General features: G+C 37.8%; 1 protein-coding gene across 1 annotated transcript in view; it reads left to right on the top strand.

Moving 5' to 3' along the window:
* Positions 1–27911, top strand: part of DCC (DCC netrin 1 receptor) — a 521919-nt gene that overhangs the window by 366214 nt on the left and 127794 nt on the right. Inside the window, exons 11-14 of the mRNA XM_027769938.1 lie at positions 5527–5622; positions 12406–12638; positions 18452–18590; positions 25572–25679. Of these exons, the coding sequence (XP_027625739.1) occupies positions 5527–5622; positions 12406–12638; positions 18452–18590; positions 25572–25679 (576 nt within the window). The remainder of the gene's footprint in view (positions 1–5526; positions 5623–12405; positions 12639–18451; positions 18591–25571; positions 25680–27911) is intronic.

The raw sequence follows: 27911 nt of genomic DNA, 5'->3' as shown, positions 1-27911 counted from the left end.
ATCTACTTAGTTCTGCGTTGCTATAGAAAAGTCAGTGCTGTCACCTGAGCCTCAAAGTACTAATGGCAAGGAAAATACTGGAGTAAGAAATCGCTAAGACCTCTTCTAGCTCTATGCAATATTTTTTTATTACCACTCCATTGCAAATCTGTTTACCTTATCCAGGACTCAGTTGTTACAACGTTTTTATTTAAATTTAAGGTTCATCTCTCCTAAGGTGTGCACAGGATAGTTGGGATTTGTGGAATTTAATGACTAGTGTAATTCATTAACTCCACAGCTAGTAAACTATAAAGCCTCAGGTTCTTGGTTAGTGTTCCCTATACCAGAGCTAAATATCAAGGGAACGATGCTGGCATGACTCAGATGGTTAGAGATTTGATGAGTATCAATATTAGCAAGAGTCTTATTGGGATGATAATTATCTCATGTTTATGGGGGAGGATGAGATGAAGAAACGAATCTTGCTCAGTAGCCATATTGAGTAACTACTGAACATACAGTAGCCATTGAAGAGTAGCTAGATGCCACATGCTGTCATTCAGAGTGAGAGAAAAAATCTGAACCACAAGGTGAGATTTGTTGTTTTTGCCTTTGAAATGAGAAATAATATGCACTCCAAAAGACGGAAGGTCAATAATTCAATAATAGTTCAGAGACTGTGATAGAGTATGTGGTTCAAGGAGATGAGAAACTGGGTTCTTGGGAGCTGGGAAGAGAGGCGAGGCTGGACCTACCGTCTCTTGGACCTTCCTACCACCTGTATGTTTCAGCTGTTAATCCTGAGGAGGGACTCAAAGCTTCCTCTCAAGTAAGACATTCTCTACTCTGAATTCTATTCAGTTAGAGATATGAATGTAAAACAGCCATAGCCAACCTCTTTCCATAGGTGAATACCTTGTTATTTTATTATTTTATTCTCACCCCCCCTTACTCCATAGAATTTGTACTTTGTTGCTGTTTGTCTTATGGCTGACTGTCTGAATAAGGAACACAAGACTTTATCTGTTTTTCCATGAATAGATGTATATTTGCATGTAGTTGTGTATGTAGGAATCTAACTTTAAAGCACAATAGAGATGGCCTAATTTTACTCCAGAGATCTATTTTGTTTTGCTAAATAGGTTTATTTGGTTTATTTAACTTACCTGCCAATACTTGAAAATGGAGTGAGTTTGCTTAAAACTTAGGATTTCCAGAAAATTTTACAAAACTGGAACTCCTTCCACATGCTAATATCATCTTGGAGGCCCAGCCCCCTGGTACAGTTGGCAGCTCACCAAGCAGCAGTGCTGGAAGCCATAGGCCAACCAGAGGTTTAGATCCCAGCCTGGTTGACCTGAAACATGCTAGGCATCCGTGCCTGTGCCCAAGCCCCGGATGAACTGGAGGGTGAGGGAAGGGGATCACAGCATGACCAGAGCCTATTGAGGGTACTTCTCTGTCTCAAGCATGAGCTCTATCATGAATAAAATAAACTTCACCATATATGGTGACTTAAAATAATATATAATATTAAATATTACCTCAGAACCCAATAGTGAGCTCACTGCTTAAATTGTGTACTTTTAGGCTTATCTTAGCCCTCTTCTCTCATGCACTATAAACAAATCCCTCCACTGCTCCACTATGATGAGAAAGCAAAACAATACAAGACTAACCTAGAACACACACATACACACAAACCTAACTCATAAACATTTCAGTTTGGAATTTCTGATCTCTTCTCCACTCCCTTGATAGATTCATAGATAAATTCAAGTACACAGAAGTATTAAGTTGAACCAAATTTGAACCACAAAAAAGGCAATTTCATATGGTTCAAACCTAATACAAATGTTCATATTGTCATTGCATGGATAAATCATGTTTGAAATCAGACTTAATCTCTACTGTAATGATTACAAAGGATATTTTTCCTGGTGGAAAAAATATTTTGCTGACTTATCTAAGTGTATTATTACTATTTTCCACCTTGTTCCTGAAATGTCTAATACCTACTATCGTCCTTCCTCCAAATTCTCTTCTCCACAAGCTCTTGTTCAAAGTCTAGATCTACCAAGAAGTCTTTTTACGCTATTCAACTTTTTACTAATTTTTCTAAACTTATAAATCACTCATATGCTAGATCACACATTTTATTGGTTAATTTTATGTAGTCTTTCATTGTTTTCTCTACCCAGAACTATGTTAGTAACCTAAAAACAGAGGTTCACTTTTCACAAAGTAGCCTTAGATCTCAAACAGCATTTGACACTTGCCGATTGCTTCTCTCTTAGTAAACTAGTATGACCGCATACATTTTCAAAAAAGAGATACCTCCTTTTGCAAGAGAAGCAATTCATTGAATAGAAGCATTTTGACTATTTGGGAATGAAATACTCTTATTTCGTTCTTCTGTGTGTGTGTGTATGTGTGTGGGTTTTAATGACATCATGGTCTAAAATGGCAATATCTTTAACACATACAAATATCATGAAAAAAAATCGATCTAATTGAATTTCTGAGCTCACTCTCAAGAAATAAACTTACTCATTCTGAAAGAGCTTTTTAAACTGTGATGTAAAAACCAAAACACAGAAAACCACGTACAGCAACTGTATAACTTAATGAAGTATTATAAGTTGGAGTTCAAAATGTTCCTTTGCTGTATTCCATGCAAAACTGGCATTTTAATTCAAAAGCTGGCTCAAACTAAATAAGTTTGATCTTTTTGGCAAGACTCTACAAAATAATGTGTCTTTTCATCTGAAGGTACATGCTATCTGGTTATCTCTCTTAGTGATTGTGAATTCTTTCTTTCTTTTCTTTTTTTTAAAGAATTACTGGCTTAATTTTATTTATTTTTATACTTCAATTTGACCAGACAGAGAGGAAACAAGCATGCACAAGCTGAGAGAGAAAGCAAACCGCCAGGTTCGCTATCTGAACCATGGGCGACCACGTAGAGTCCACCTCTTAACCACCATGCCACCTGCTAGCCCCACAATTACGAATTCTTTTTTTTTCTTTTCATTCACTCATAGGGGTTGCAAAATAGTGATATTTTCATTTCATCGCTTGATTTTTGTTACCTAAATCTTTATAAGGAAATAGTCCTTTTATGTGCTGCTTGGTTTCACTTTGGTAGAGTTTATTTAGGAGACTAGAGTAATGCATCATCTTTTACCAGTTTTCAAGAGAGTAATTTAGCTCTCTCTCAGCTTCAGAAGTGACCAGTTGTTATTTCTCAAAATATCTATATGAATTCATTGATGGGTTTTAATACATTGTATTTCTTTATATATCCCCAGTTTGTTCTCATCTTCAGCCCTCAGAAGCTTCTTCAGCTTGACTCCTGAACCCATTTGACACGATCCTATTAGTCTCTGGTTGCTTCCTTTCTATCCAGTATGTCAAGAAATTCCAGGCTAAATTGGCATGTGTCTAGGTTGCTTCCTTTCTATCCAGTATGTCAAGAGATTCCAGGCTAAATTGCCATGTGTCTAGCTTCACATTAGGAATCAAGCAATTCTGCAAGAAACTCTTCTTTCTTCTTGGAAATTTCTTTTAATATTGTAGTCTGCATGCTAGGGACACTTGTTGCTACTGCATCAATATTTCTAGGTTTTTTCTGTGACCAGAGCTAGAACAGAGATAAAATATCCTTTGAGTTTAAATTTCCAATTCAATTTCAGAAACACAGGACTTTATCTTTTTTCTATTTTACATCTATAACTACATCTCAAGGACACCAGGGGTGATAGAACTAAACTTTGCAGTTATATATTTTGCTTTATCCTTTATTATATTAGTTTCAGGGTAACTACAGTACAATTATCACCATCAATAATAGTTGTTGAAACATTTGTTTTGTATCTACTGTCCCTATTTTCTCTGAATTTTCTCTTACAATTGTAACATATCTATGATACCAGAACATGTAGCCATTACAAAATAAAATCTCTCCCTTTTAACCCTCGTTTAGACTTAGTTAATTAAATTTGTTAATCATTGGTCAGTGTTCAGGTCAATGTCTTCTCTGATCATTCTGGGTGCATACAGCTAATTTGTTAATATTCTAGGGAGCAGGGGAATAATATTCCTCATTGCTTATTGATAACAATGTGACTGTATCCTTTATATTGTTTCTGGTTTTTTTTTTCTTTTTTTTTTTTTAAGCTTACTATAGGGTACCTGCACTTGCCTGAGAGAGGTGGGGGGATTCATGGGGGAGTGAGAAATCACCCCCCTAGGGAGCATGGCTGCACCACAACCCTGTCTCTTCTGTACTTCTCTTGGAATTTTGGAAACACATGAACATGCACCTGGGATGATTTTCAAGACATGCAGTAGGCCATGTGGGATTCAATCACCTGAACCATACCATCTGCTGGCCTTGTACCCTTCATATTAATTGTTATCTTTTTGTTTACTCCCAAATCCTTGAATCATGTTATCTTAAGTATCTTAAATTAATTATGCTAACTTCTTTGGGCATCAGATGTTACTGTCAAAAAGCCAGATAATGATCGCATATTCTACCTTGTAAGTGAAATGCCATGCCACAGTCCCTTCTCCTCCATTTTCCTCTCAAGATTTGGAACATGCACACACATGTTCCTGGTGTGATTTTTCAAGCTACCAGGTCCAGGACTTGAACCACAGTTGGCCATGCGATATCCAGCTATTTAACCACCACACCACCTACTGGCTCCATCTCACTCTTCCTTTTATCTGGACTTTCCCTTTCTTTCTATTGCTTTAGTTGTGCCATATTTCACATATATCCTCAGTAGTGTGTACTCATTTGGGGACTTGTCCTGGAGAGGAGACTGCAGGTTAATTTTGAGTGTTGGCATTTGCTGTTCTCAAACTGCACTTTCTAGCATTACCTAGTAGTTATTTTAGTATGATCCTATCTTCAGATGCAATGCAAGATACAGACAATACACAGGTTGGAAGGTTGCTGGTTATTTATTCACACCCACATGTATTCTAGGGTTCGAGGGCATTCCTTATTACCTAGCTCTGTAGTAAGCACCTGTTTTGGGTTTTCTAAAATCGATCATTCAGTTGATTTTTTTTTTACATGGGGATTCAGGAAGATCAAAAACCTGTATTACTGTCACTGACACTTTCTTCCCAGGATCCAGCTCACTCATTTATTTTTTTAAAGAACTTTTTTCTATAGGATTCATACACTCACCAGAGAGACAGAGAAAGAGATAAATCACTCCCCCCACCACCGAGGGGAAGGCCACACCACAATCCCTTCTCCTCTATTCTCCCTCTCAGGATCTAGGGCATGCATACACATATGCCCAGCATGAGTTTTAAACTGCCGGCCCTGAGACTCGAACTGGTTCAAATATGTGGGAGTCCGGCAATGTAACCATTATGCCATCTGCTGGTCTCCAGCTCACTCATTTTTAACCAACAATTTATTTAATAGATTCTATTAAATTTGTTTGCAGAAAATGTTTATCCTGAGTATTTCAGTAACTAAGTAAATCAACATGTTTTTATATTTTTTTTTCCCTCTAGAGTCAAGTTCCCATTATGTGATCTCCCTAAAGGCTTTTAACAATGCAGGAGAAGGAGTCCCTCTTTATGAGAGTGCCACCACCAGGTCTATAACAGGTAAGCTCAGGTCACGAATCTTCAGTGAACAGGTAGGCAGGGTTTGAGTTATGGGGAAAAAGAAAAACTAAAGCAAAAGAAGCAAAACACAAACAAAGGAAAACCCCAAATATGAATATATGCAGTCATCCCTTGAGCTCTGTGTGTGTGTGTGTGTGTGTGTGTGTGCACACACACACTCATGCATATATGCATACATGCAAACATATGCATTCAAATTTTTCTTTCTTTGATTTTTCAAAATTAAACAAGAAACATTCAGTCTCTATATTAGTACATTGACTTAGGTAATATAGTTTTTTTATTCCTTCTCCTAATTTCTCCGTGGTTTTGGTGCCCTGATTCTACTCTTCATCCTAATATCTTCGTGGTTTTGGTGCCCTGATTCTACTCTTCATTCTTAGGACCAGCTTGTCTCAAATCAGTGCCAGTTAGGAAAGTCTCTGTGGAAAGCCTGTCGAATGCACAAATGGGCACCACTTTCTCTGCACGGGTCCTTCAGCTAAGATGACAAGGGTAATCTGACCTCCTGGGGCTGACTTAGACTAGGCTGAGTCACAGAGGTGGGTGGCTTTTTCCTGAGCTGGACCCACAGAGCACCCCAGCAGTGCATGGGACCTCTGGATTTTAAAGGGGTGACTGATTCTAGGGCTTCTAACCTCTAGGAATTCTTACGTAGTCAGACTGGAAAGGCAGCATGGGAAAGCGAAAGGGCTCAACACACTGAGGAAAACAGTAAGAAGGTGTGGTCTAAGCCCTTTATGGGGTGCTCCTTGTGGAGTTGCTACAAAATTGAATGACTAATACCTCTGTGGGGCTGGTTGGAGTCACTAGAATGTCACTTAAGTATCCCTGAAACCTCCAGACTCATGTCGGAAGCCTTGAAGTAAAACTCAAAAGTCCCAACTCTTTAATTAATATTTTGAAGTCACATACTCCTCAAACGTCTTGGACCTCATTTAATTTGTCAGCCATTTTTACCTTAATGAGAATAAAAGATCAGAAATAGCAAGCACCAGAGAGCACAAAAATTTTTGGGATGTGAAGACCAGCCGAATAAGAATGAGCAGGTATAAAGTAACTAGTGCTTTCCTTTGGCTTCTGCAACTGCCCAAATTTATGTGAACTTGGTGCAGTTTGTTTTCTAAGCCCACAAGCTCCATTTATAGACTGTCTTGAGAATACAGTTGTTATATAAATTCACAGTTGTTATGTGATGGCTTTCAGACCATACCAACACTCTATTGATTTCAACCAGATAGCTCTGTAAGGCAAAGTTGTTATTCCCTTTTCTCTGAATCTTCCGCATTTGGTCTTGAGGTCTGTGATTTGCCCAGAAAGATGCAAAATTGGGGCACATATCAATATATTCATTTATCTGTAGAGTCCATATATAGCTTTCATAGTATTATTGAAGGCTCATAACTCCTTTAAAAAAAAAGAGAGAGAAAAAAAATAAGCATTTATCCTATAAAATATTTACTATCAAATGTATTACGTCTAAATATAGAAAGATGAGGAAAATAGAAGTCCAGCATGGAAACAAAGGTAAAACATGGTGGGTGGGTGTCTGAAATTTCTACTTATCTTCTTGCTGTGCTAGCAGCAAGATTTTTTGAGACTAGCAGGACACACTGGCTGTACCAGTGTTTCCTGAGATTTGCATGTAGTAGGCTATCTCCTTCTGGCCTGTGGTAAAAGGTGCTGAGAAGATCCTTATTGACATGGTAATGTTGAGTTGCGCTTGTGCCACACAGAATTCCACTATGGCGGGTCTCCTAAGGCTCTTGTACTCTTACCAGAGCCAGAGTCCACAAAGAAGGACTCCTGAGGGGCAAAGGGAACAAACACCTACTAGACACAAGAACGTGACGTTCTCTGTTGAAAATTATGTAAGTGTTATGTCCTTGATTTTTATTGTCACATACTGCACCTATACTTTGAAAACCATATTGTGTGTTATAGGGCTATGCAGTGAGTGACTATAAATAAGGAATCATAAACATTTATAAGTAGGAAAAGAAATTTGAAAAATCTTGAGCAAAAAGTGGTAGTAGTAAAGTTTGGATGAACTGAAGGTAAGTTGCTCAGAAAGAACCATCTGAGACTTTGTCAGCGTCTTTCCCTGTAGCATTGGTTGGCATTCTTTAATTCTCAGCATATGGCATTCCCAAAGCAATTTCCAAAACACCAGTGATCCGTAAGACATTTTTTCCTTGATATGACTATAATCTGAATGGTTCTGAGAAATGAAATAATAACAAAAGTTTGAAATTGTGTGAGGAGTTTTCTGACCAAAGAAGCAGCCAATAAAAACTGAGAAAGGAGTAGGAGCCACCCTTTCCCAAGGAAAAGAATGGACGTTCCCTGGACATGGCAGAAATACTTTTCTGTGTTTTCACACATCATAGAGAACAAAGGACAAGCAAACAAAACCAAAGGTTAAGTTTCTGGGAGAAACTTTCAATAAATGTGTCATGGTGCTACCAAAGACATTCTGTCTCTGAGCTTCTGCAACGTATTCCCATGAGCACTCTTGGAAGAAGGCCAGCAGAAAATAAATACGAAATATATCAGAGGCTATAAAAGCATCAAGCCAGAGTAAGCATCAGGCTATGGAGCTCTAGACACACGTGTGCTCATAGATAGCTGAGCTCTGGAGCCTCATGACATCCTGGGGATATCAGTACTAGAGCTGCTGAAGTTCCACCCAGCCAAATGCCTGAAAATTTTAATTTTTATTGGGGCCAGCAGATGGTGTGGTGGTTAAGGTGCTGGACTTCCACATGGATAATAGCAGTTCAAGTCCCGGACCTGATGGCTTCCTTTCTAAGTCTTTCTCTCTTTCTCTCTCTCATGAGTGCACATGCCCTATAGCAATTTTTTTTTTTTTGGAGAGATTTTCACTGTAGGGCGCGTGCACTCGCCAGACAGACAGAGAGAGACATAGAGACAGAAAGCGAGAAATCACCCCCCAGGGGGGATGGTCACGCCGCAATCCCTTCTCCTCCATTCTCCTCTCGGGATCTTGGGCACGCACGCACACGCACCTGGCGTGAGTTTTAAGCCACTGGGTCCGGGACACGAACCACGGTCGACTACGTGGGAGTCCAGCGACATAGCCATTACGCTAACTGCTGGTTCCCGCCTATAGCAATTTTTAAAATAATAATGAATAGGGACCAGCAGTTTCATAAAAGAGAGAGAGGTAACCTCAGTAGGTGACCTCTTTCTTTCATAAAAGAGAGAGACAGAGAGGAAGAGAGAGAGAGAGGTAACCTCAGTAGGTGAAGACTCACACCTCACTCAACTCATTCTTGGCCAGCCAAGATTGTAGGGACGAGAGACCTTGGGACAGGAACCTGGGAACTTCCCTTGTGGCTGCCTCAGTATCACACAGCATTTTACCAGTGTGCCAATGTGGCCGGCCATGAATAGGCTTTTTTTCTTGGCAAAAGGTCTGATGCTATATTTTGTCTTTTATTTTTTAACTTTTTAATTACTTTTTTTTAATCCTTGAATCTAATCACTGAGAATCAGTGAGATATAAGGAGCACAGAACTAGGAAGAAAAGGGAGGGAAAAAAGTGTTGTTAAGCACAAAAATAATGCTTTAAGTTCAATTACTCAAATAGTTTGTGACCTGGGAGAAAAAGACAATTAGCAGTATATGTAATATGTATTCACAGCCATGCTTGCTGGCCACTGGAGTATTCTGCTCTGTTGGAAATGCTCAATTCCTGCACTGTCCAGTGTGGTTGGCAGGAGACCCTTGTGGACAGTGAACATTTGAAACTGATAAGTATAAAAACAAGAAGTGAATTTCTAAAACTTTTGTTTTATTTAATTTAAATTTAAATAGCTTATGTAAGTAGTGGCTGTCATATTAAACAGCACAGCTTTAGAAGTGATGACTAAACTGAGAAGCTACAATGAAATAAATCCCTAAACTAGGAAAGAAAAACTCGGCTAAGAGTAGAAATTCTTGGGTCATGGAGGTTCATAGAATTGCTTGAAATATGAGAGAAGCATTCCAGATCTACTTCAAGAAACTCGTTAATGGATCAGCAGTTAGCGTAATGGCTATGTAGCTGAACTCTCATGTAGTCGACTGAGGTTCGAGTCCTGGACCTGGTGGCTTAAACTCACGCCGGGCACTTGTGTGTGCATGCCCAAGATCCTGAGAGGAGAATGGAGGAGAGGGGATTGCGGCGTGGCCATCCCCCCAGGGGGGTGATTTCTCACTTTCTGTCTCTCTGTCTCTCTCTGTCTGTCTGGTGAGTGCATGTGTCCTATAGCAAAAACCTCTCAAAAAAAAAAAAATCATTAACAACAGTCCTAGTAGTGTGCTGTTCTAAAATCCGGAAATGGGCAGGATTGACTATTGCCATTTTTTGAAGTAGAATCACTACATCTCATAATGTTATATGAAGTTAGTAAATGTGCCGGCTAGTGGCATAGTGGTTAAGGCAGTGGGATCTCATATGGTGAACTGCCCAGTTCAGGTCCTGGATGCAGCAGCTTGAAAAACATACCAGGTACATGTGCATGTGTACTCAAGATCCTGCCTGGAGGGAAAAATGGAGTAGAAGGGATTATAATATAACCATTCCCCATGGGGGTGCTTTCTTTCTCCTCTCTCCCCCAGCAAGCTCATATGCACTTTAGCAAAAAATAAAATTAAAAAGCATTTTTATTATTAAATAGAAAATAAATAAAAGAAAAAAGTAAAATAAAATAAATAAAATAGTAAATAACTAAAATTTAAAAACATATTTATTATTTTATTTTATACAAACACACACAGATACACACAAATATAACAAAACTGAATTACAAAAAAAAAAAAAATGAGTATAACCTACTAATAGAAATAAGCCAAAAAAAAAAAATCTAATCTAATCACTGAGAACCAGTGAGATATAAGGAGCACAGAACCAGGAAGCAAAAGGAGGAAAAAAAGTGTCGTTAAGCATAAAAATAATGCTTTAAGTTCAATTACTCAAATAGTTTGTGACCTGGGAGAAAAAGACAATTAGCAGTATATGTAATATGTATTCACAGCCACGCTTGCTGGCCACTGGAGTGTTCTGCTCTGTTGGAAATGCTCAATTCCTGCACTGTCCAGTGTGGTTGGCAGGAGACCCTTGTGTATTTAGGATTACCCACCTCATGTGTTCAGCATACTTGTTGGAAAGCTAGTCAAAATAAACACACGTAAAAGCAGGGCATCACCTGTTTTGACTCAGCAAAAGCCTCCTCCATGGCTATACTTACCTGATGAATGCCGGAGGGCCTCCTGGAGGCTTCAGTGTCTTCAGCTTCCCCTTCATCATTTCATAAGTCCATTTTCAGTGTAAAGGAGTCCATAATAAAAAGAGACATTAAAGGAAATACAGAAAGCCTGAGCTTTCTCATTAAATTTTTAATATACACTTTGGTCTCTCTCTTTCTCTCTATTTCTCTTTCTCCCTCATTTTCTAGCTTTTTGTTCTATTTCTGGTTTGGGTTTATATTTTGCTCCAAAGACCAGAGACCAGGAAACTGCTAAATAATTCATCAGGAAACAGTGATGAATAGAGGCTAGGCATTTGAAATGCAGTGGACAAAGTAAAGTAATCATCAAAACCAGCCAGCAGCCACTCCACTTTGAACTAGGCTGTTTAAAAAAATAAACTCTGGATGTTGATGCTCCAGCTCCTCTGTATTGCAGTGGGTCTCATCTCTCCAAATGGCATCCTATACCTAGCTTGAGAGCTGTGTTATCACATCTTATTTTGGTATTAGCAAAAATACATATTATATAATAGAATGGTAACGTTTTACGAAATGTAAATATCTGAAGGAGAAAATAAAATGCTCAAAATTGGACTATTGCTATAGCCACCAAATAAACTTCTCTGACTCTGATATCCCCAGCATGAAAATCATTACAAGAGTTTTTGGTGGAATCATGTAAAAAAAATACACATCATTATGCAGATTCCAATTACGTTATGGATTGACACACGTGTACACCTCTGCAAATCTCATCAGTCTGTCAATACTTTTCTGTTCTCTCGTCCAATAATATTAAGTCTTTCCACCAAACTTAAAGTTTTTGAACTAGGAATGTAGCGTATAGAAATGCCTTCAAGGGCCAAAATGTTAGCTAATTACTCTGTGAGAATGTGAATAAAATTGACATGCTCTAAAACCTAATTAACAGATACAAACTTGACTCATGTCTCTATTGTATTCCTGGGCACTCTGGCTTGTGCAGTCATAGCCATACACAGGTTGCTATGGATGTCAAGGCACTTCGTTCTGTATTTTTAGTTTGTCTTCTAAATAATATTTATATAGATATAAGCTAAGCAATAAGAAACCAAACTATACAGGAAGAGGAGGAAAAAGCTGTTAAAAAATGTATCTTGTTTTATGTATATCATTGTAAAACTGATCAATTCTATACTGGATCTTCTACAAAGCAATGTACAACAAATTTTTTAAAGAACAGATTTTTGAACTATATACTCAAAGTGACAGCCCCATTTATAAAAACCACTCTAAAGAAATGGGGAAAGGATGGGAAATCTTCAGTTGTTTTTGTGGTATGAGAATACTGTTTCTAATGTGTTTTCTGATTTAATTAATTGCATTTTTTTCTGTTCTTCTCATGTTCCCTTTCATCATTATTGCCATGCATTTAACTCATTGTGATGTGTTACCACTGATGTTTATTTTTTTAACGCTTTTGTTTATGTATTTATTTGTGTTTCATTTGGCGGGTTTTTTAACCCAGATCCCACGGACCCCGTTGATTATTATCCTTTGCTTGATGATTTCCCCACCTCGGTCCCAGATATCTCCACCCCCATGCTCCCACCAGTAGGTGTACAGGCTGTGGCGCTCACCCACGATGCCGTGAGGGTCAGCTGGGCCGACAACTCTGTCCCCAAGAACCAAAAGACGTCTGAGGTGCGACTTTACACTGTCCGGTGGAGAACCAGCTTTTCTGCAAGTGCAAAATACAAGGTGAAATTCTAACAAAGAGCATGAAACTGAAAACAAACTGTCATTTGGTTTGTTGCTTTGCTTTAAATGATTTCTGGATTGTCAAGAAGCATTTGGCTACCGTGACTGTATATGGAAAAACAAAGCTTTTTAATAATTCAGGATCTCAAGTTAACATGAGGATAATTGTGTGATAGGAAACAATTCTAAGCAAGGAAGAAGAATATCAAGGGCTGCAAAATGTTATTCAAATTCTACCAAATGCTGTGTTTATGAAAATAATTTGATTTTGTTCAAGGGTATGTCATTTTCTCTTGAAAATAACAGGACTCCATATTAGTTTCCTAGATAGATTTTGGTCTTGTTCTTTTCACTCAGAATCTAGATGGAAGCCACAGTGAACCCTATTGTCACAGAGATCTATCTTGCAGAGACAGACTGAGGCATAAAAATTCAAAGATATTTTTAATAGTATCCTTAGGAAGCACTCGAAGCCATTAACATCTACTTCCTCATCTATCCTTGAAAACACCCTCATGTGGTTAAAAAAAAAAAAATACCCACAATACACACTCTAACAAATGTGAATTACACCAGCTCCCTACTCCTGTCTTTGTCCTTACGGCTGTCATCGCTCAACCTCTCTGAGGTCCTTAGGGATATAGATGTTTCTGTCATTGCCAGTTCCAAGTCTACCAGACAGCCTCCACAACCCTAACAGTCATATAGTGATATAATTGTATCACCTCCCGAACCTGTTTCAGTATCAGTTCATGTGGACAATGCATAAATGTAGACAAAAATGAGAAGATTGAGGGTCAAGAACTTGTACCTAGAACTATACACACTCGTAGAGATAGTTTATTTGGAAAGAAAATATGATTTAGTTTTTGTTACATAATATATTACACATAATTTTGGAGTGAGTTATATATTCAGCTTTGTAGATAGACTTGAAAGGACTTATAAGTTATTTGAGTGAATAATACATGAGAACACATTCAAAAAATTAAAGTTTCACAAGATGATGAGGGGATAAAGAAGATAGCTTTGAAAATAGGAGCGTGGATGTTACCCAACAGAGGAATCAAATAGTTCAGCTGTTGAAACTATTGAACTCCAGCTTCTTTGTACTCCATTTTCTCTTTTCGTACCATTCTGCCAAGGTTGCTCTCAGAATTTAGATCTTCTGATATTTTTTCCAATGTTCTTTACATTGAATCGCCATCCACTTTAATCTAGCCTCAAGCCAGTGGTGATTTGAGGGGATGAAACTATCCTTTGGGAATTTGACTCCAACCCTGGAGATAAAGCAAAATTCCACCAGTAATTCTTTAAGTCTGCCTCTTTCCTTCTGTAGTCATGCTCAATCCATTTCTAGTGTCTTTTAACTTTTAAATGGCATGAAATTCACATTTCATCACAAATCAGTTTTTAGTTGAAAGCATTTTCTTTGATATTGCTGCCTTGCTAGGTCAGGTTTTTGGGAACGCTTTCCAGGCAAGTCCAAACAGTATGATTGATATAAGATTTGTTGTAAGTATTCTTCTTACAGCATTAGATTTAAGACTCTGCAGAACTATAAATAAAGATAACGTTATCAGAAAAGACAACCAATGAAACATATGAGGGCATTAAAAAAAAAAAACCTCTTTATATATAGATTACCCAGTTCTAAGTTTACTTTTTTAAAAGACTGCTTTCCCCACTTTCAAAATTTTATGCTCATAATTGCTATACTTTGCAGGTGCCTTCATCTCACAGAATGGCCCTGGCTACTTTGCCAGAATGTCAAATGTTCTAAAGAACAAAAGTTGTTTTCTGCAGCATGGTTTAAGTTCCAAAATATCTTGAGTCAAACAACTTGAGAAAGTAGTACAGCAGACTTTGAATTACTGGATTTCATAAAGAATGCCTGAAACATGAAACCCAGTCCCCCAAAATATTTAACTGCTCTACTTCCCATCATCTTCTTTGACATGATGCTTTCAATTACTAACATAACCATCCACCTTCACTCACTCTCACACACACTCACACACACACATACACACACATACATGCACACATTAGCTCCATGCCGTGAAATAAGGATGGTTAGAGAAAAGAGCTGGGTAAGTTGTGTAGTAAGAAATTGTGTAGACCATATATGGCCTACTAGAAAGATATACAATAAACTTAAATTTTGCAAATAATGGCTATAGATGCCTTGGTTTTGCCTCTTTATATATAGATTATCCAGTTCTAAGTTTACTTTTTTAAAAGACTGCTTTCCCCACTTTCAAAATTTTATGCTCATAATTGCTATACTTTGCAGGTGCCTTCATCTCACAGAATGGCCCTGGCTACTTTGCCAGAATGTCAAATGTTCTAAAGAACAAAAGTTGTTTTCTGCAGCATGGTTTAAGTTCCAAAATATCTTGAGTCAAACAACTTGAGAAAGTAGTACAGCAGACTTTGAATTACTGGATTTCATAAAGAATGCCTGAAACATGAAACCCAGTCCCCCAAAATATTTAACTGCTCTACTTCCCATCATCTTCTTTGACATGATGCTTTCAATTACTAACATAACCATCCACCTTCACTCACTCTCACACACACTCACACACACACATACACACACATACATGCACACATTAGCTCCATGCCGTGAAATAAGGATGGTTAGAGAAAAGAGCTGGGTAAGTTGTGTAGTAAGAAATTGTGTAGACCATATATGGCCTACTAGAAAGATATACAATAAACTTAAATTTTGCAAATAATGGCTATAGATGCCTTGGTTTTGCACTTTATGCTCTTCTGTCCACTCTCGTATCTGTGGCTTCATCTTACTTTCCACTATAGCTTTTTAAGGTAGGTAGGGAATATACAAGAAAGGAAAAAAATTTCATGCAGTAAATGATCTGGGCCCAGGACTTGGCTTTGCTGTGTACAGTCATGCCAGTTAACTTGCTTAGTTTCCTTTTTCCTCCTGTATACAGCTGTAACTCAGGTGACCCAGTGGCATCACCCATGACTCTCCCCACGGGAGCAGCCTTTTATATCATTTAGTATTAAATCAAACCATAATCCAGACACTCATACTGTGGATGTCCAAAATTATATTGACTTTCCAGATCAAATGAAAGACATTTCTATGACTTCTTTTCTACAGAAGCATCCAATAACATGATATTTTATACGAAGTTCCATTTCAGTTGCATTCATTGATTGATTTCTAGTGTGTATCAGATATAGCATGGGTGTTATAGTGGATACAAAGTTGTACAAGGCTTAGTCTCATTCCTCAAGATACTGACAACTTAGAGTTTATATCCTGCCTACAATTATATATAACATGAGACAGTACATGGAATATAACTAACATTTACTTAATGCTTACCTCATGTTTTACTTGACTTATTTTACACTTTAAAAAGTGCTACGTGGTTAGCACTAAGGTTGTCTCTATTTTACAGATGAGAAAAATGATGTTCATAGAGGTACTACCTGGATATTCTATGCTCATTAAAAAATAACTGGCAGGTGGCAGGATGGTCAAGGGCACTGGACTCACACATGACTGACTAAGGTTCAAGTCCTGGACCTGGTGGCCTACTTTCTCTCTCTCTCTCTCTTTTTCTCTCTCTCTTTCTCATTCTCTCTCTCACTCTGTCCCACTCTGCTGGTCAAATTAAAAATAAATATAATTAAATAAAATACTTCTTTAAAAAAAACTGGTCATGATTTTCCTAAGTATTCCTAGACTTGATAATTTAAAATTAGGAGCTTTTTTCTTCAAGGTGCCAGAGAAAACTCAGTAAATTCATGATATATAGAGAGTGCCAATGGGTCATTCTAAACCATAAAGACAATATTGCTTAATGATTTCCAAAGTGCCAGTGGTGTCTGCGCTCAAAGAGACTCATTTTATTGCTATAAGGTCCTTCCATCCTCCCTGAGATGTTTGTCTTTGTCCTATGTTACCCTCCTATTTCCATTTCTAAGACATAGAGGTGTTCGTGATCATAGAGGAGGGCAAAATTGGAAGTTATATTTCAGCATGTCAGATACTAGCAGCCTACTTTGTGTGTTATCTGATTGGATTTCTTCTCCCTGATTATACAAAGTATTTTTACATTTATTTAGGACACATTTTTACAACAATTTTTAAAGAAGAGCTTCTGATAAATGATTCTGAAGTCATCACTTTAATAGGATGGATAGACACATCATTGAAATGTTATTAGTGCAGTTAAATATTTATCTGGTGTTGTCATGAAGTGAACAGTTTTCATAGCTATAACCTAAGAGGATTCATAGTAGAATAAAAAAGATATACCATACTACAGCAGTAAGGGAGAGAGAGATAAGGCATAGGTGGGGGAAAAGCAATCCTCCTTAATGTTCTAGACATAGATATACAACAAATATGGTCAACATGAATGTAAAAGTAAGTGTTTAATTTTAAAAGAAGCTCGAGATTTACAAATTAGTATTTACATGAAATGTAAATTGTCTAAAATTTACCTGATCATATGGAAAATATGCACACACCTCAGGGCTAACAATTTTTTTTTCTTCAGTACCATCTTGATTTTCTTTTTAGTAAGGAAGAAAGATGTAAGAATGTATTTTCTACTCAAATAACTTTAATTGTTTCAGACATAACTAATGGATACAGAAGACTTAAGTAAGACTAATATCATTTTGCACACCAGTATGATCCTTTTTTATTTATCCATTGTGGTTTTCTTTTCTGATTAATTATTCCAGTTACTACACTTACACGTTTGTTTAATATGAAATGTGCACAAAGAGAGAAAAACATATGACACAATATTGCTTTTGTCTTATTTTCGTTATGAAAGCTAAAGAAATTCTGGGAGTCCTGAAAGTTTGTACCTTAAAACCTTTAATAAAAACATGGTAAGCAACTCTTCCTTTTTTTTTTTGGAGAGGAGTTTGCTATAAGGCATGTGTACTCACTCGCCAGAAAGACAGAGAGACTTGGGATCTTGGACGTGCATGCACGTGTGCCCGGCATGAGTTGAAGCCACCGGATCCGGGACTCGAACCTTGGTCGACTACATGGGAGTCCAGCAACATAGCCACTACACTAACTGCTGGTCCCCATAATAAGCAACTCTTAAATGAGCCTTCTAGCAGCAAAAAGTAATAATGATGATCTGTGGAAAATATATAATATTAGAACCTCCAAAAATAAAACAAAGTTTAATTATAAGTAAATGTATATTGAAATCAGTACCGATCATTTCAAAACTGAATGTGACACACGTGGAATTTGTCTTCTCTCTTTGGATACTGACTTACTTAAGAAAGTGTATCAGCTAACTGCCCCTTTGAACATATAATAGCTGATTTTATCAATAGTGCTTGAATGTCTAATCAGCTAGTGTAAGCTGGTTGGCAGAAAGGAAGTGGCGCTAGATCTGAGTCCTAGCTCTTCTGCTTTGGAAACCGATTTTTTTTTTTTTGAGAGATTTTCACTGTAGGGCGCGTGCGCTCGCCAGACAGACAGAGAGAGACATAGAGACAGAAAGCGAGAAATCACCCCCCAGAGGGGATGGTCACGCCGCAATCCCTTCTCCTCCATTCTCCTCTCGGGATCTTGGGCACGCACGCACATGCGCCCGGCGTGAGTTTTAAGCCACCGGGTCCGGGACACGAACCGCAGTCGACTACGTGGGAGTCCAGCGACATAGCCATTACGCTAACTGCTGGTTCCCTGGAAACAGATTTTTTATGCTGGCTTGTTTGTAGTCTTTTTACAAGATTCACCAAGTTGACCGAATTATTTTTATCTCTTTGCTTATTTCCCACTTGTATAGTCAGAAGACACAACATCTCTAAGTTACACGGCAACGGGCCTCAAACCAAACACTATGTACGAATTCTCGGTCATGGTAACAAAAAACAGAAGGTCGAGTACATGGAGCATGACTGCACACGCCACCACTTACGAAGCGGGTAGGTAAAGAATGACTAGTTTCTGTTGTCTCTTTCTGATATTTGGTAATGGTGTTTCCTACATTCTACCTGAGTTGGAACATTCGCTCACTATGGCATCTGTTTTATCTTATTCTACATAAAATATTTTATCCTTCAGAGTTGATACTCACTTTTATATCTAATATTAGTCTCCACACTCTAGAAAAAAAGAACATGAACCTCTAATGGGCTAAGTAGTCTGGTTATTATTCATTTGTGGCTTCTTCAGGGTATTAACTCAGAAAATATAAATAACCACCTTTTCCTCAATGAATTTAAATAAAGAGCAGAAATTCATTTATCACACTCTATCTAAAACAGAGTGTCTGAATAACAGTCGTGATAGGTCTTTACTATTTGGGTAGAAATTAGATACAAAAAGTTTGTATTACAACTGTGGCCTCATGGACTTTCTGAAATAACCTTGCCTGGATACAGGAAGAAGTTTCCACGTGGTCTTTTTCACCTCTGGAAACGGGACAACATAATGGAAAACCTTTATGAATTTGAAATAGTTCAAATCTAGGGTAATGAAAGCCACTATTCATTTTACCAGTCACAGTTATATGGATCATAAACTTAGGGTTTATAGCCTTAACATAGATGCAGTGTACTTGGTGTTTATAGCTCACAGATATCCAACACATGAAGACTACAGAGGGCATCAAGGGGTAGCAGGAGTTTGTTCGTTTTGAAGACCCCAGTCTCAGTGTATTGCAATCCTTCTGCTTCAGGTTCCCAGCTGAGACAACAGGCCACACTACACAACTGGGTTGTTTTTAGAGTTTCACTATATCTACAACGCCTAGGCTAACCTCCAATTTACAATCCTCCTCCCTCAACCCCCTGAGTCGCTGAGATTACAGGTGAATGACACTTGCCAAGTCTTTAAGTTGGAACATAAATTGAATTTGGGCCTCCCCTGTGGTCCCAGCCTGTGAAATATAGCATTTTAGCAGCACATACCATTGCAGCTAGGCTTTTATTTCCAGTAAAAGAGAGAGAAAGAGAGATTTTTGACAAGGTGTTGCTACGTCATAATCTTCTTACCCAGCCTTGCAGTTAGCTAGGATTACAGGCACTCGCCACTGTGCCCAGCCTGTGTTAAATGGGTTGGGAATTGAACTAGTGCCTCCCATGTGACCTCAGCCTCTGAGTAGCAGTATGCTAGCTGGGTATACCACCACTGCTGAACAGGGCTTAACATGCTTCTTAACTGGTTTCCCAGTATTGTATTTAGGATTAAGTTACAATACAGATTTTCAAATAAAATAATAATAATAATAATAATAATAATAATGCCAATAAATCTCTTCTCTGGGTAAACTGAATTTCTCTTCTCATTAGGATTTATCCAATGGTATTGTCAGTTCTCACTTTCATTTTAGATTTCTAGTTTATCTATTTGAGTTCTGTTAATATTGTTTTTGCCATAGGGCATGTGCACTCAGCAGAGAAAGAGAGACAGTGAGAAAGAAAGTGAGAAATCACCCCAGAGAGGGACGGACATGCTGCAATCTCTTCTTATCCTTTCTCTTCCTGAGATTTAGGCACACACATACAAGCATTTGGCATGATTTTCTTTCTTTCTTTTTTTTTTTTTTTGAGAGGATTTTTTGCGCTATAGGGCATGTGCATTCACCAGAAAAAACACAGACAGAGAGACAGAAAGTGAGAAATCACCCCTCAGGGGGGCTGGCCATGGTGTAATCCCTTCTCTTTCATTCTCTTCTCAGGATCTTGGCCATGCATGCACACATGCCTGGTGTGAGTTTAAGCCACCAGGTCCGAGACTCGAACCACAGTCAACAACATGGGTGTCCAGTGACATAGACATTATGTCAACTGCTGGTCCCTGGTGTGATTTTCAAACCACTAGGTTCAGGACTGAGGCCACGATTAACCATGTGGGAGTCCAACACCGAAACCACTCTGCTACCTGCTATTCTCTGGCCTGATTTAATTTTAACATCACCTTCTTCTATTTTATATGTTTTACATATAATAATTATCTCTCATAATTCTCCCAGGATGCCAGTGTTCACAGTTTCTTAGGAAGAAGAAAACCAGTTGAATGAGTTATGTACTGTGAGGAAGAATAAAAGGCCCTCCTTTCTATTTATTCGAAAGAAGATAAATAGGGTTAGTTGCAAACAAGTAAGAAATCTGGTTGTCCCTGAATGAAAGGGAAGAATTAGTAATTTTATGTTAAAGCAAGCAAGTTCATTTATTGTTCCCTTTCTGTAAACATGAAATGCACACCCATAACTGACTTGAAAAATGCACCCTATTGATTTCTCATCAACTACTGAGCCTTACAGGGACACCAATAGTAAAAGCCATTGCTGACAAAAAGTTATTAACTTTTAGAAATGTGGTTAGTAGAAGGGGTGACTCTCAAATCAGATAATGATCTAGATAAAGGTGTAAATAGCGTATAGATGAGATTCCTGGGCGATGATGAGAAATGAGAAGCAATTCACAAGTGTCTGTAGATTTTATAACTGTGAGAAGGAAATCAAATAACTCTCGGGTTTGCTTCTAACTCTGCAGTAACATCGAGACTGTATGGGGCCACCTTGTTATGTGATGACATGGCTCAGAGTAACCAGAAAAGTGCCGGACAAATTCTTGAAATAAAATACTTCATTCTGTTCAGATGATTAATCCTTACTGACATCTCTTAAAATAAGGTGGTCACACAGCAAAAGAATGGGGTGATAAAGATCATACAATTCTCAGTTAAAGTTGCTACCAAATTCAAATGACATAGAAGAGAGTGTGTTTTCTAAAAGTAAAGAATAGATTCTAGAGAACTTGGTATTTATTATTATGTATTTATATTTAATCTAAAGAGGAAAGAAGTCAATGAAGAATTCCTAAAAATCTCTCCAGCCAAAACTCAAGATATGGAGGAGGAACAGATCAAGTGCTTGTCTACATGGAGAAAGGACAGGATGGAGTTCTGGGAAGTTCAAATAACATACTCAACGTGATTACCGTGGTTGAAATCTTCTAGATCTTGAACATCACCCTCCATTAATATACTTAAAGAAGAAATTCCACTTGGGAAAAATTGCTTGAGAGTCAGTGAAATCTGTGGGCAGGACTTGTCTAGTAGATCAAGATATTAATTATGAGTTTCCAATGATCTTTGTTTGTCATTGTCAGGACCCAAGATAGCCATTTGGAATAAAAGGCAAAAAGAATACAATATGTAACATTGAGATCATTATAATACAATAAAGAAAAAAAGCATTTATTAAAAAGTCTGAAGTTGCATGAGAAATACCATCACAGACTATTAGGCAAGTTAAGATTAGAGCAAATAAATCAAAATATAAATCTTGCCTGGAGAAATAAGGGGGGGTCTCACAAAAGAAGTGATGCTTATCTGTGGCCTGAGTAGTTCATCTGGTTCCCATTCCAGTGACTTCCAAAGAATGAGAAGAACTTGTAAAAAAAAATTCAAGAAATTACAAAAACAGGTATCAGAATGGTAATGTGTTTGGGAGACATTTATGAATGGCTTGTAGGGATTGAGAACCAGTGTTCATGGACAGCAATAGGAAGTGAGACTATAAAAGCAAGTAGAGAATAGATTCTAGGAGGCCTACTATGATTGCTATGTATTTATATTTCATCTAAAGAGGATGGGAATCAATGAAGAATTCCTAAAATCACTCCAGCAAAACTTAAGAGATCAAGGAGAAATAGGCCAAAACATTCTGCTTGATTTCATAGGGATCATTAAAGTTGTTAAGGCCATATTCTTTTCTCAAATATTAGGATAAAGTTGGGACCGGCAGGTGGCATAGTAGTTGGGGCGCTGGTCGACTGTGGTGCAAATCCTGGACCTGGAGGCATGGTTCTCACTTTCCTTCTCTTTCTTGCTCTCTTGCTCTCTCACTCTCCCTCTCTGGTCAAATTAAAATAAATGAAGTTAAATGAAATATTTCTTTAAAAAATACTAGGATAAAGTGTGCAGTTTTTATGATAATCCTAAACATCTGAGTCATTCATTCTATTGAGTCAACAGAAAAGTATTTTTCTGTTTCTGCGCAAAAATGCAACATTACTTTTCCAATGACCAAAAAATACCAGAATTTCTTTTCATCAGTATTCACATGGCTTGAGAAAAAAGGGACACATAGCACCTCAAATAAATTAGTTGTTAGATTATTTTTCCAACTCACCAATTATTCAGTGTGTGTGTATGCGTGTGTGTGTGTGTGTATGTGTGTGTGTGTGTGTTTGATAGCCAAAGTTCAAGAGTCATTTCATCTTTTTTGAATATGCTAACAGATTCAGTGATGTAATCAAATCATCATTACTTGACTGTTTTCTACATGAACATCAATTGCATATACAATATATACATTGTGTGTGTGTGTGTGTGTATATATATATATATGTGTGTATATATATATATATATATATATATATAGTGTGTGTGTGTGTGTGTGTTGCCAAATGCCTGATGGGATGGAGAAATAAAATGAAAAGGGTTGCAGTGTGACCATGCCCCTTGAGGGGTCGGGGTGCTTTCATTTTCTCTCTCTCTCTCATTCTCTCTCTCTTTTTCTCTGGCAAGTGCACAGGCCCTCTAGCAATTAAAAATACAGTAAAATAAAATCCTCTCTTCTGTACAATCAGTAGCAAACTGACCTGCAAATGTATAGAAGCCACGTGGGCAACTGTGATCACATTCAGGTTTCCAGGTGGGCTTGAAAACAAACAAAAACTGAGAAGACAGGTCTTTTAATTATTTCCATAATTAGAAAATTTCTTATTAAACTTGATTTTGTAATCTATTACTGCATTGATTACAGGAATACCTGAGACTAGATGGATTTAAGGGACTACAGGTTTATGTGGACTCAGTTATGGTGGCTGCGATGTCCCAAAGCATTACAAAATGGTGGTAGGCTTCCAGCAGGGTCGATGGAAGCACTGAAGATGTTAAGTGCAACAGACAGACAGAACCCGAGCTGTGACCAGCTCTCCTTTGTAATAATCAACTCTCATGAGAACTAATCCCTTCTCAGAAGAGTTGGTGCTCACTGACTCTCACACAACCTCGTTAGTCTATACATGAGAGTGTCACCTCTATGGTGTAGTCATCATGATCTGATCACTGACTATGATCCCTCACCACCTCCCAACATCAAGTTCTAAAACATGAACCTTTGGGGACAAACCATCATCTAAACCATAGCACTTGATATAAATATCTAAATTAATTCATGACTATATCTTACCTCCCTAGTCATGCTCTAGAAAAATGTTTGTGAGAATAACCCTTCTTTAAGATAGCATTGCCTCTTTGGTATTTTGCTGTAATTAAATCTACATTTTTTTCACAAGAAACTTCCCTGATCTGGTTTCATTAAACCAGACCTAGTCTTTTTTATTCCAGTATCAACTACTCTCAATCGAAGTCTTCTTCTTCTCTAATTGCTTATCATCCTTTTCCTTTTATTCTGCCTCATCCCCTTTTCTTTCTTTTCCTCCTTCCTGTCCTACTCCTTAAAAAAATTTTTAAATATATTAAGTACCTTGTCCAGATATTAAAGTTAACTGCAACTTTGGTTAACCTGGAATCCCAGTGGCTTTGAGGACCAGGGCACTGGGAAGAAAATAATGTGATAGATGGGAATGACTGGTGTCCTCTCTTCTTGGCTCATATTTGAGAAGAGAAGCTGGAAAGAGAGAGTTGACAATGTGAAGATACTGCACTATATGACCAACAGAAGAAGCAAAGGGAATCATTAAAGATTAATTCAGAATTAGGAGCTTTTTCTACTTATTTTTTGATGCACTGGATTCCTATTGGAAACCAGGAAATTTCTCCAGAGCCCAAATGTAGAATCTAGAAATGCTCTGAATATCCCTCTGTTAGCTCTGGCTAACAGAGCTGGGGTATTGTGAGATACCAAGAAGAGAAGTTCTCTTTCAAAGCATAGAGAGTGAGGAAGCAGGTCAGGAGATGTCCTACTTGCCTTAGAATTTGCTGACACCTTGGAACCAGCAGTTAGCATAATGGCTATGTCACTGGACTCCCATGTAGTCGACCGTGGTTTGAGTCCCAGACCCAGTGGCTTAAACTCACGCCGGGCACGTGTGTGTGCGTGCCCAAGATCCCAAGAGGAGAATAGAGGAGAAGGGATTGCAGCCTAGCCACCCTCATGGGGGGTAATTTCTCACTTTCTATCTCTCTGTCTCTGTCTTTCTGGCAAGCGCACGCTCCCTATAGCAAAAATCTCTTAAAAAAAAAAAAAAGAATTTGCTGACACCTTTAAAATATAGTTAAAACTTTGTTGATCAGTGTATGTGAGAGAAGTAGCTCTAAGAAGGGCAAGTTCCATGACATTTTATTTCATGTCAGATTGATACTAAGACCCTTATAGATTCTTTACCAATTCTATTTTAGTTTCTGACTTGTGCCTTCTTGTTCATGAGATACCCATTATGTCACCTAACCAAAATGTTTTGACCTGAGTTTTAACTCAGTCGTTTGGCCTCTAAGGAAATACAAAATTGAGATTTTTATTTATAATCTGTAGTTGTAACAGAATTCTGTCTCTTAAAGATATGTAGTCATCATCCTCACTACATATGTGTAATTTCCTCGTACTTCTAATGGTTCTTATATTTTCAGTGTGAGCCCCATTTGAAAATACTGTTCCTTTCCTATAGTTACTTTTCTCCCTTACTTTCAAACATATGTTATTCTTTCTGTAATCACACCTTTGGTGATACTGAACTTCCATAGATAATCATTAACTTTTGTATCTTTGCTCATTTTAGTTCAAATCCTTGAAATAAATTGTAAATGCAAAAGTAAACATGATACATTTCAGACAGATTCTGAGTGTCAACCTCATGACTGAAAGTCCCACCCGTGTCTGTTTTCTTTCACATCCAATGACAAGGCCTTGTCTCTGTCTCATCCTACAGCCCCGACCTCTGCTCCCAAGGATTTGACAGTCATTACTCGAGAAGGGAAGCCTCGTGCTGTCATTGTGAGCTGGCAGCCTCCCTTAGAAGCCAATGGGAAAATTACTGGTAAGCATGTCAGCTTCTTTCCCCAACTGAGCTCTGCCTGGGCCTGCGACTGTTTACCTCATGCTTGTTCTAGCCTTGGTGTGCTAGTTTTCTGCCTCAGCATCTCAGCTGATGCTTTGCAACTCTCTGATAGTCTCCCCTTGCCCCACACTGACTGTAAACTTAGAAGGTGCATACAGACTTACACACATACACTTCCATTCAAGTTGCTTCATGAAAGATGTGTATTTCAATTAGAATAGACCTTTTGTTTTTCATTTCATGTAGCATTGGACAACCTTCCAATGGGGTGCCTCTGAGTCCAAATGACTAAAAAGAAGCTGGTTGTTTGGCAATTAAGAAATACAAAAGGGACCTAATGACTCAGTATTTTGTATGGCCCATAGGAATGAGGTTTCTCTGGCAATTTTTAGTTTCTCACTTAGCTTTTAGCTTCTTACTTAAATCATAAGGTTCAGAAAACACTTAATATTGACTGACAGAAATTGAGCATAATGAATATTTCATGGTGACAGATTTTATTTTGCCAAATATTGCTGATAACATCAATGCCTAATTAAAGCATCCATTAGAAGCCTGTAATGTTAATTTAGTATGAAAAATATAATGGAGTTCTATCAGAGATTTTGCATTTAAATGATCACTTTAGGCTTTTAATAGATGTCTCCATAGCATGTAATTATTATGAAAAATATTGTATAACTCAAAATGTGCACATTATAGTCTAATTAACTTGAACCATTGGGTTAAGAACATGTGAGAGTCACTCCTTTTTCTTCTCTTTTGCATACAAGAGGTGGGTACTGTTAGAGATTAACAAAGTAATTCAGTCATTCTGTGATACACAGATAACTTATGGAAATTGCAGTTTCAGATGGCATGCTTACTTTATGTGAGTTACTTTTTGAATTTTGCAAAATGAAAAGATAATGTGAGAATTCCAAATGTGATTGAAATTTAAGTTGAAGATTCGTTTTTCTCTAGAAAATTGCTTTTAGTGCAATAGCAAACAAAATTTTCATTTGTACTAACAAATAGGAGAAAGAAGAGGGGCATAAAAATCTCCCCCAAATCTTATATAAGATTCAGTTGTTTGTGTCTTTTAAGGTCTTTTAAGACAGATGGGCTCATTCAGTTTCTCCCCCCACCCCCATTGTTATAATCTAATTCATTGGTCCCATCTCATTACTTCTGTGGTTTTTTGTTTATGTCTTATTTTGTTATAAACAGTTATAAGCATATGGTAAATCAACAGATAAGAAGGAAAAACAGAATAAAAATTGTCTATGCACAAGCATGTTCTGTTAGAAAAAGTATATTTTTGGTAAAGAGTAAAATAAATCATATTCTTCACCCATTTAAATAAATGTCATCAAACAGTCAATGTAAACAATAGAATGTGCTTTCAACTCTTGGGAGAAAGCTTGATTTTGCTTTTCCAGGGAAAAAGTATAGCTCTAGTCCGTATTAAGAAATGCAAATTAATCTAAGCAATAAAAATACATGTGCCAAAATTGCAGAGCATGTATAAAAATCTTGGCCCGTACTTTATTTACAGTTGTTTCTTCCATAGTTCTCACTGATAATAATCCATTCTCTTACATGAGAAGGTGTAAGTGTAGGAGGCAATACTTCTTGCCTTTGAAGCCTGGCTCACTTCATTGGTACACATTTGTTATTATCAAGGTAAGATGTCTTAACTCAATTGGGTGCAAAAATTAAAAATCCTTAAGAGAACTTGTGTTCATGGGTATTTTGATTTTATCATTCAAATTACTTCCATAAAATAGGATAATAAGGGGCCAGCCAGTAGCATGGAGGTTAAGGCACTGGATCCCACATGGCTGGCTGAGCAGTTCAAGTCCTGGACCCAAGAGTCATGCATGCATATGTGCCCAGTGTGAATTTGAAGTCTCTGGATCTGGAACTCGAACCCCAGTCAGCTATGTGGGAGTCCAATGAACCTCAGTCAGCCATGTGGGAGTCCAGTGACATAACCACCATGCCATCTGCTGGTCCCCCTCAAAAAAACAACTTTTAGGGGAGACACTTGAGCAAGTCATTTAACTTCTCTGAGCCTCACTTTCTAGCCTATAAAATAAGAATAAAAATGGAACCTCTTTCATAGAATTACTATAATAAAAGTGCTTTAAAAAGTCCCTGATGCCGGGAACCAGCAGTTAGTGTAATGGCTATGTTGCTGGGCTCCCATGTAGTCGACCGCGGTTCACG

Source organism: Tupaia chinensis, unplaced genomic scaffold (genome assembly GCF_000334495.1).
Source record: "Tupaia chinensis unplaced genomic scaffold, TupChi_1.0 Scaffold000098_2, whole genome shotgun sequence".
Lineage (NCBI taxonomy): Eukaryota > Metazoa > Chordata > Mammalia > Scandentia > Tupaiidae > Tupaia > Tupaia belangeri.
Note: the sequence above shows the minus strand (reverse complement) of the source record. Positions and strands in the feature narration are given on the sequence as shown.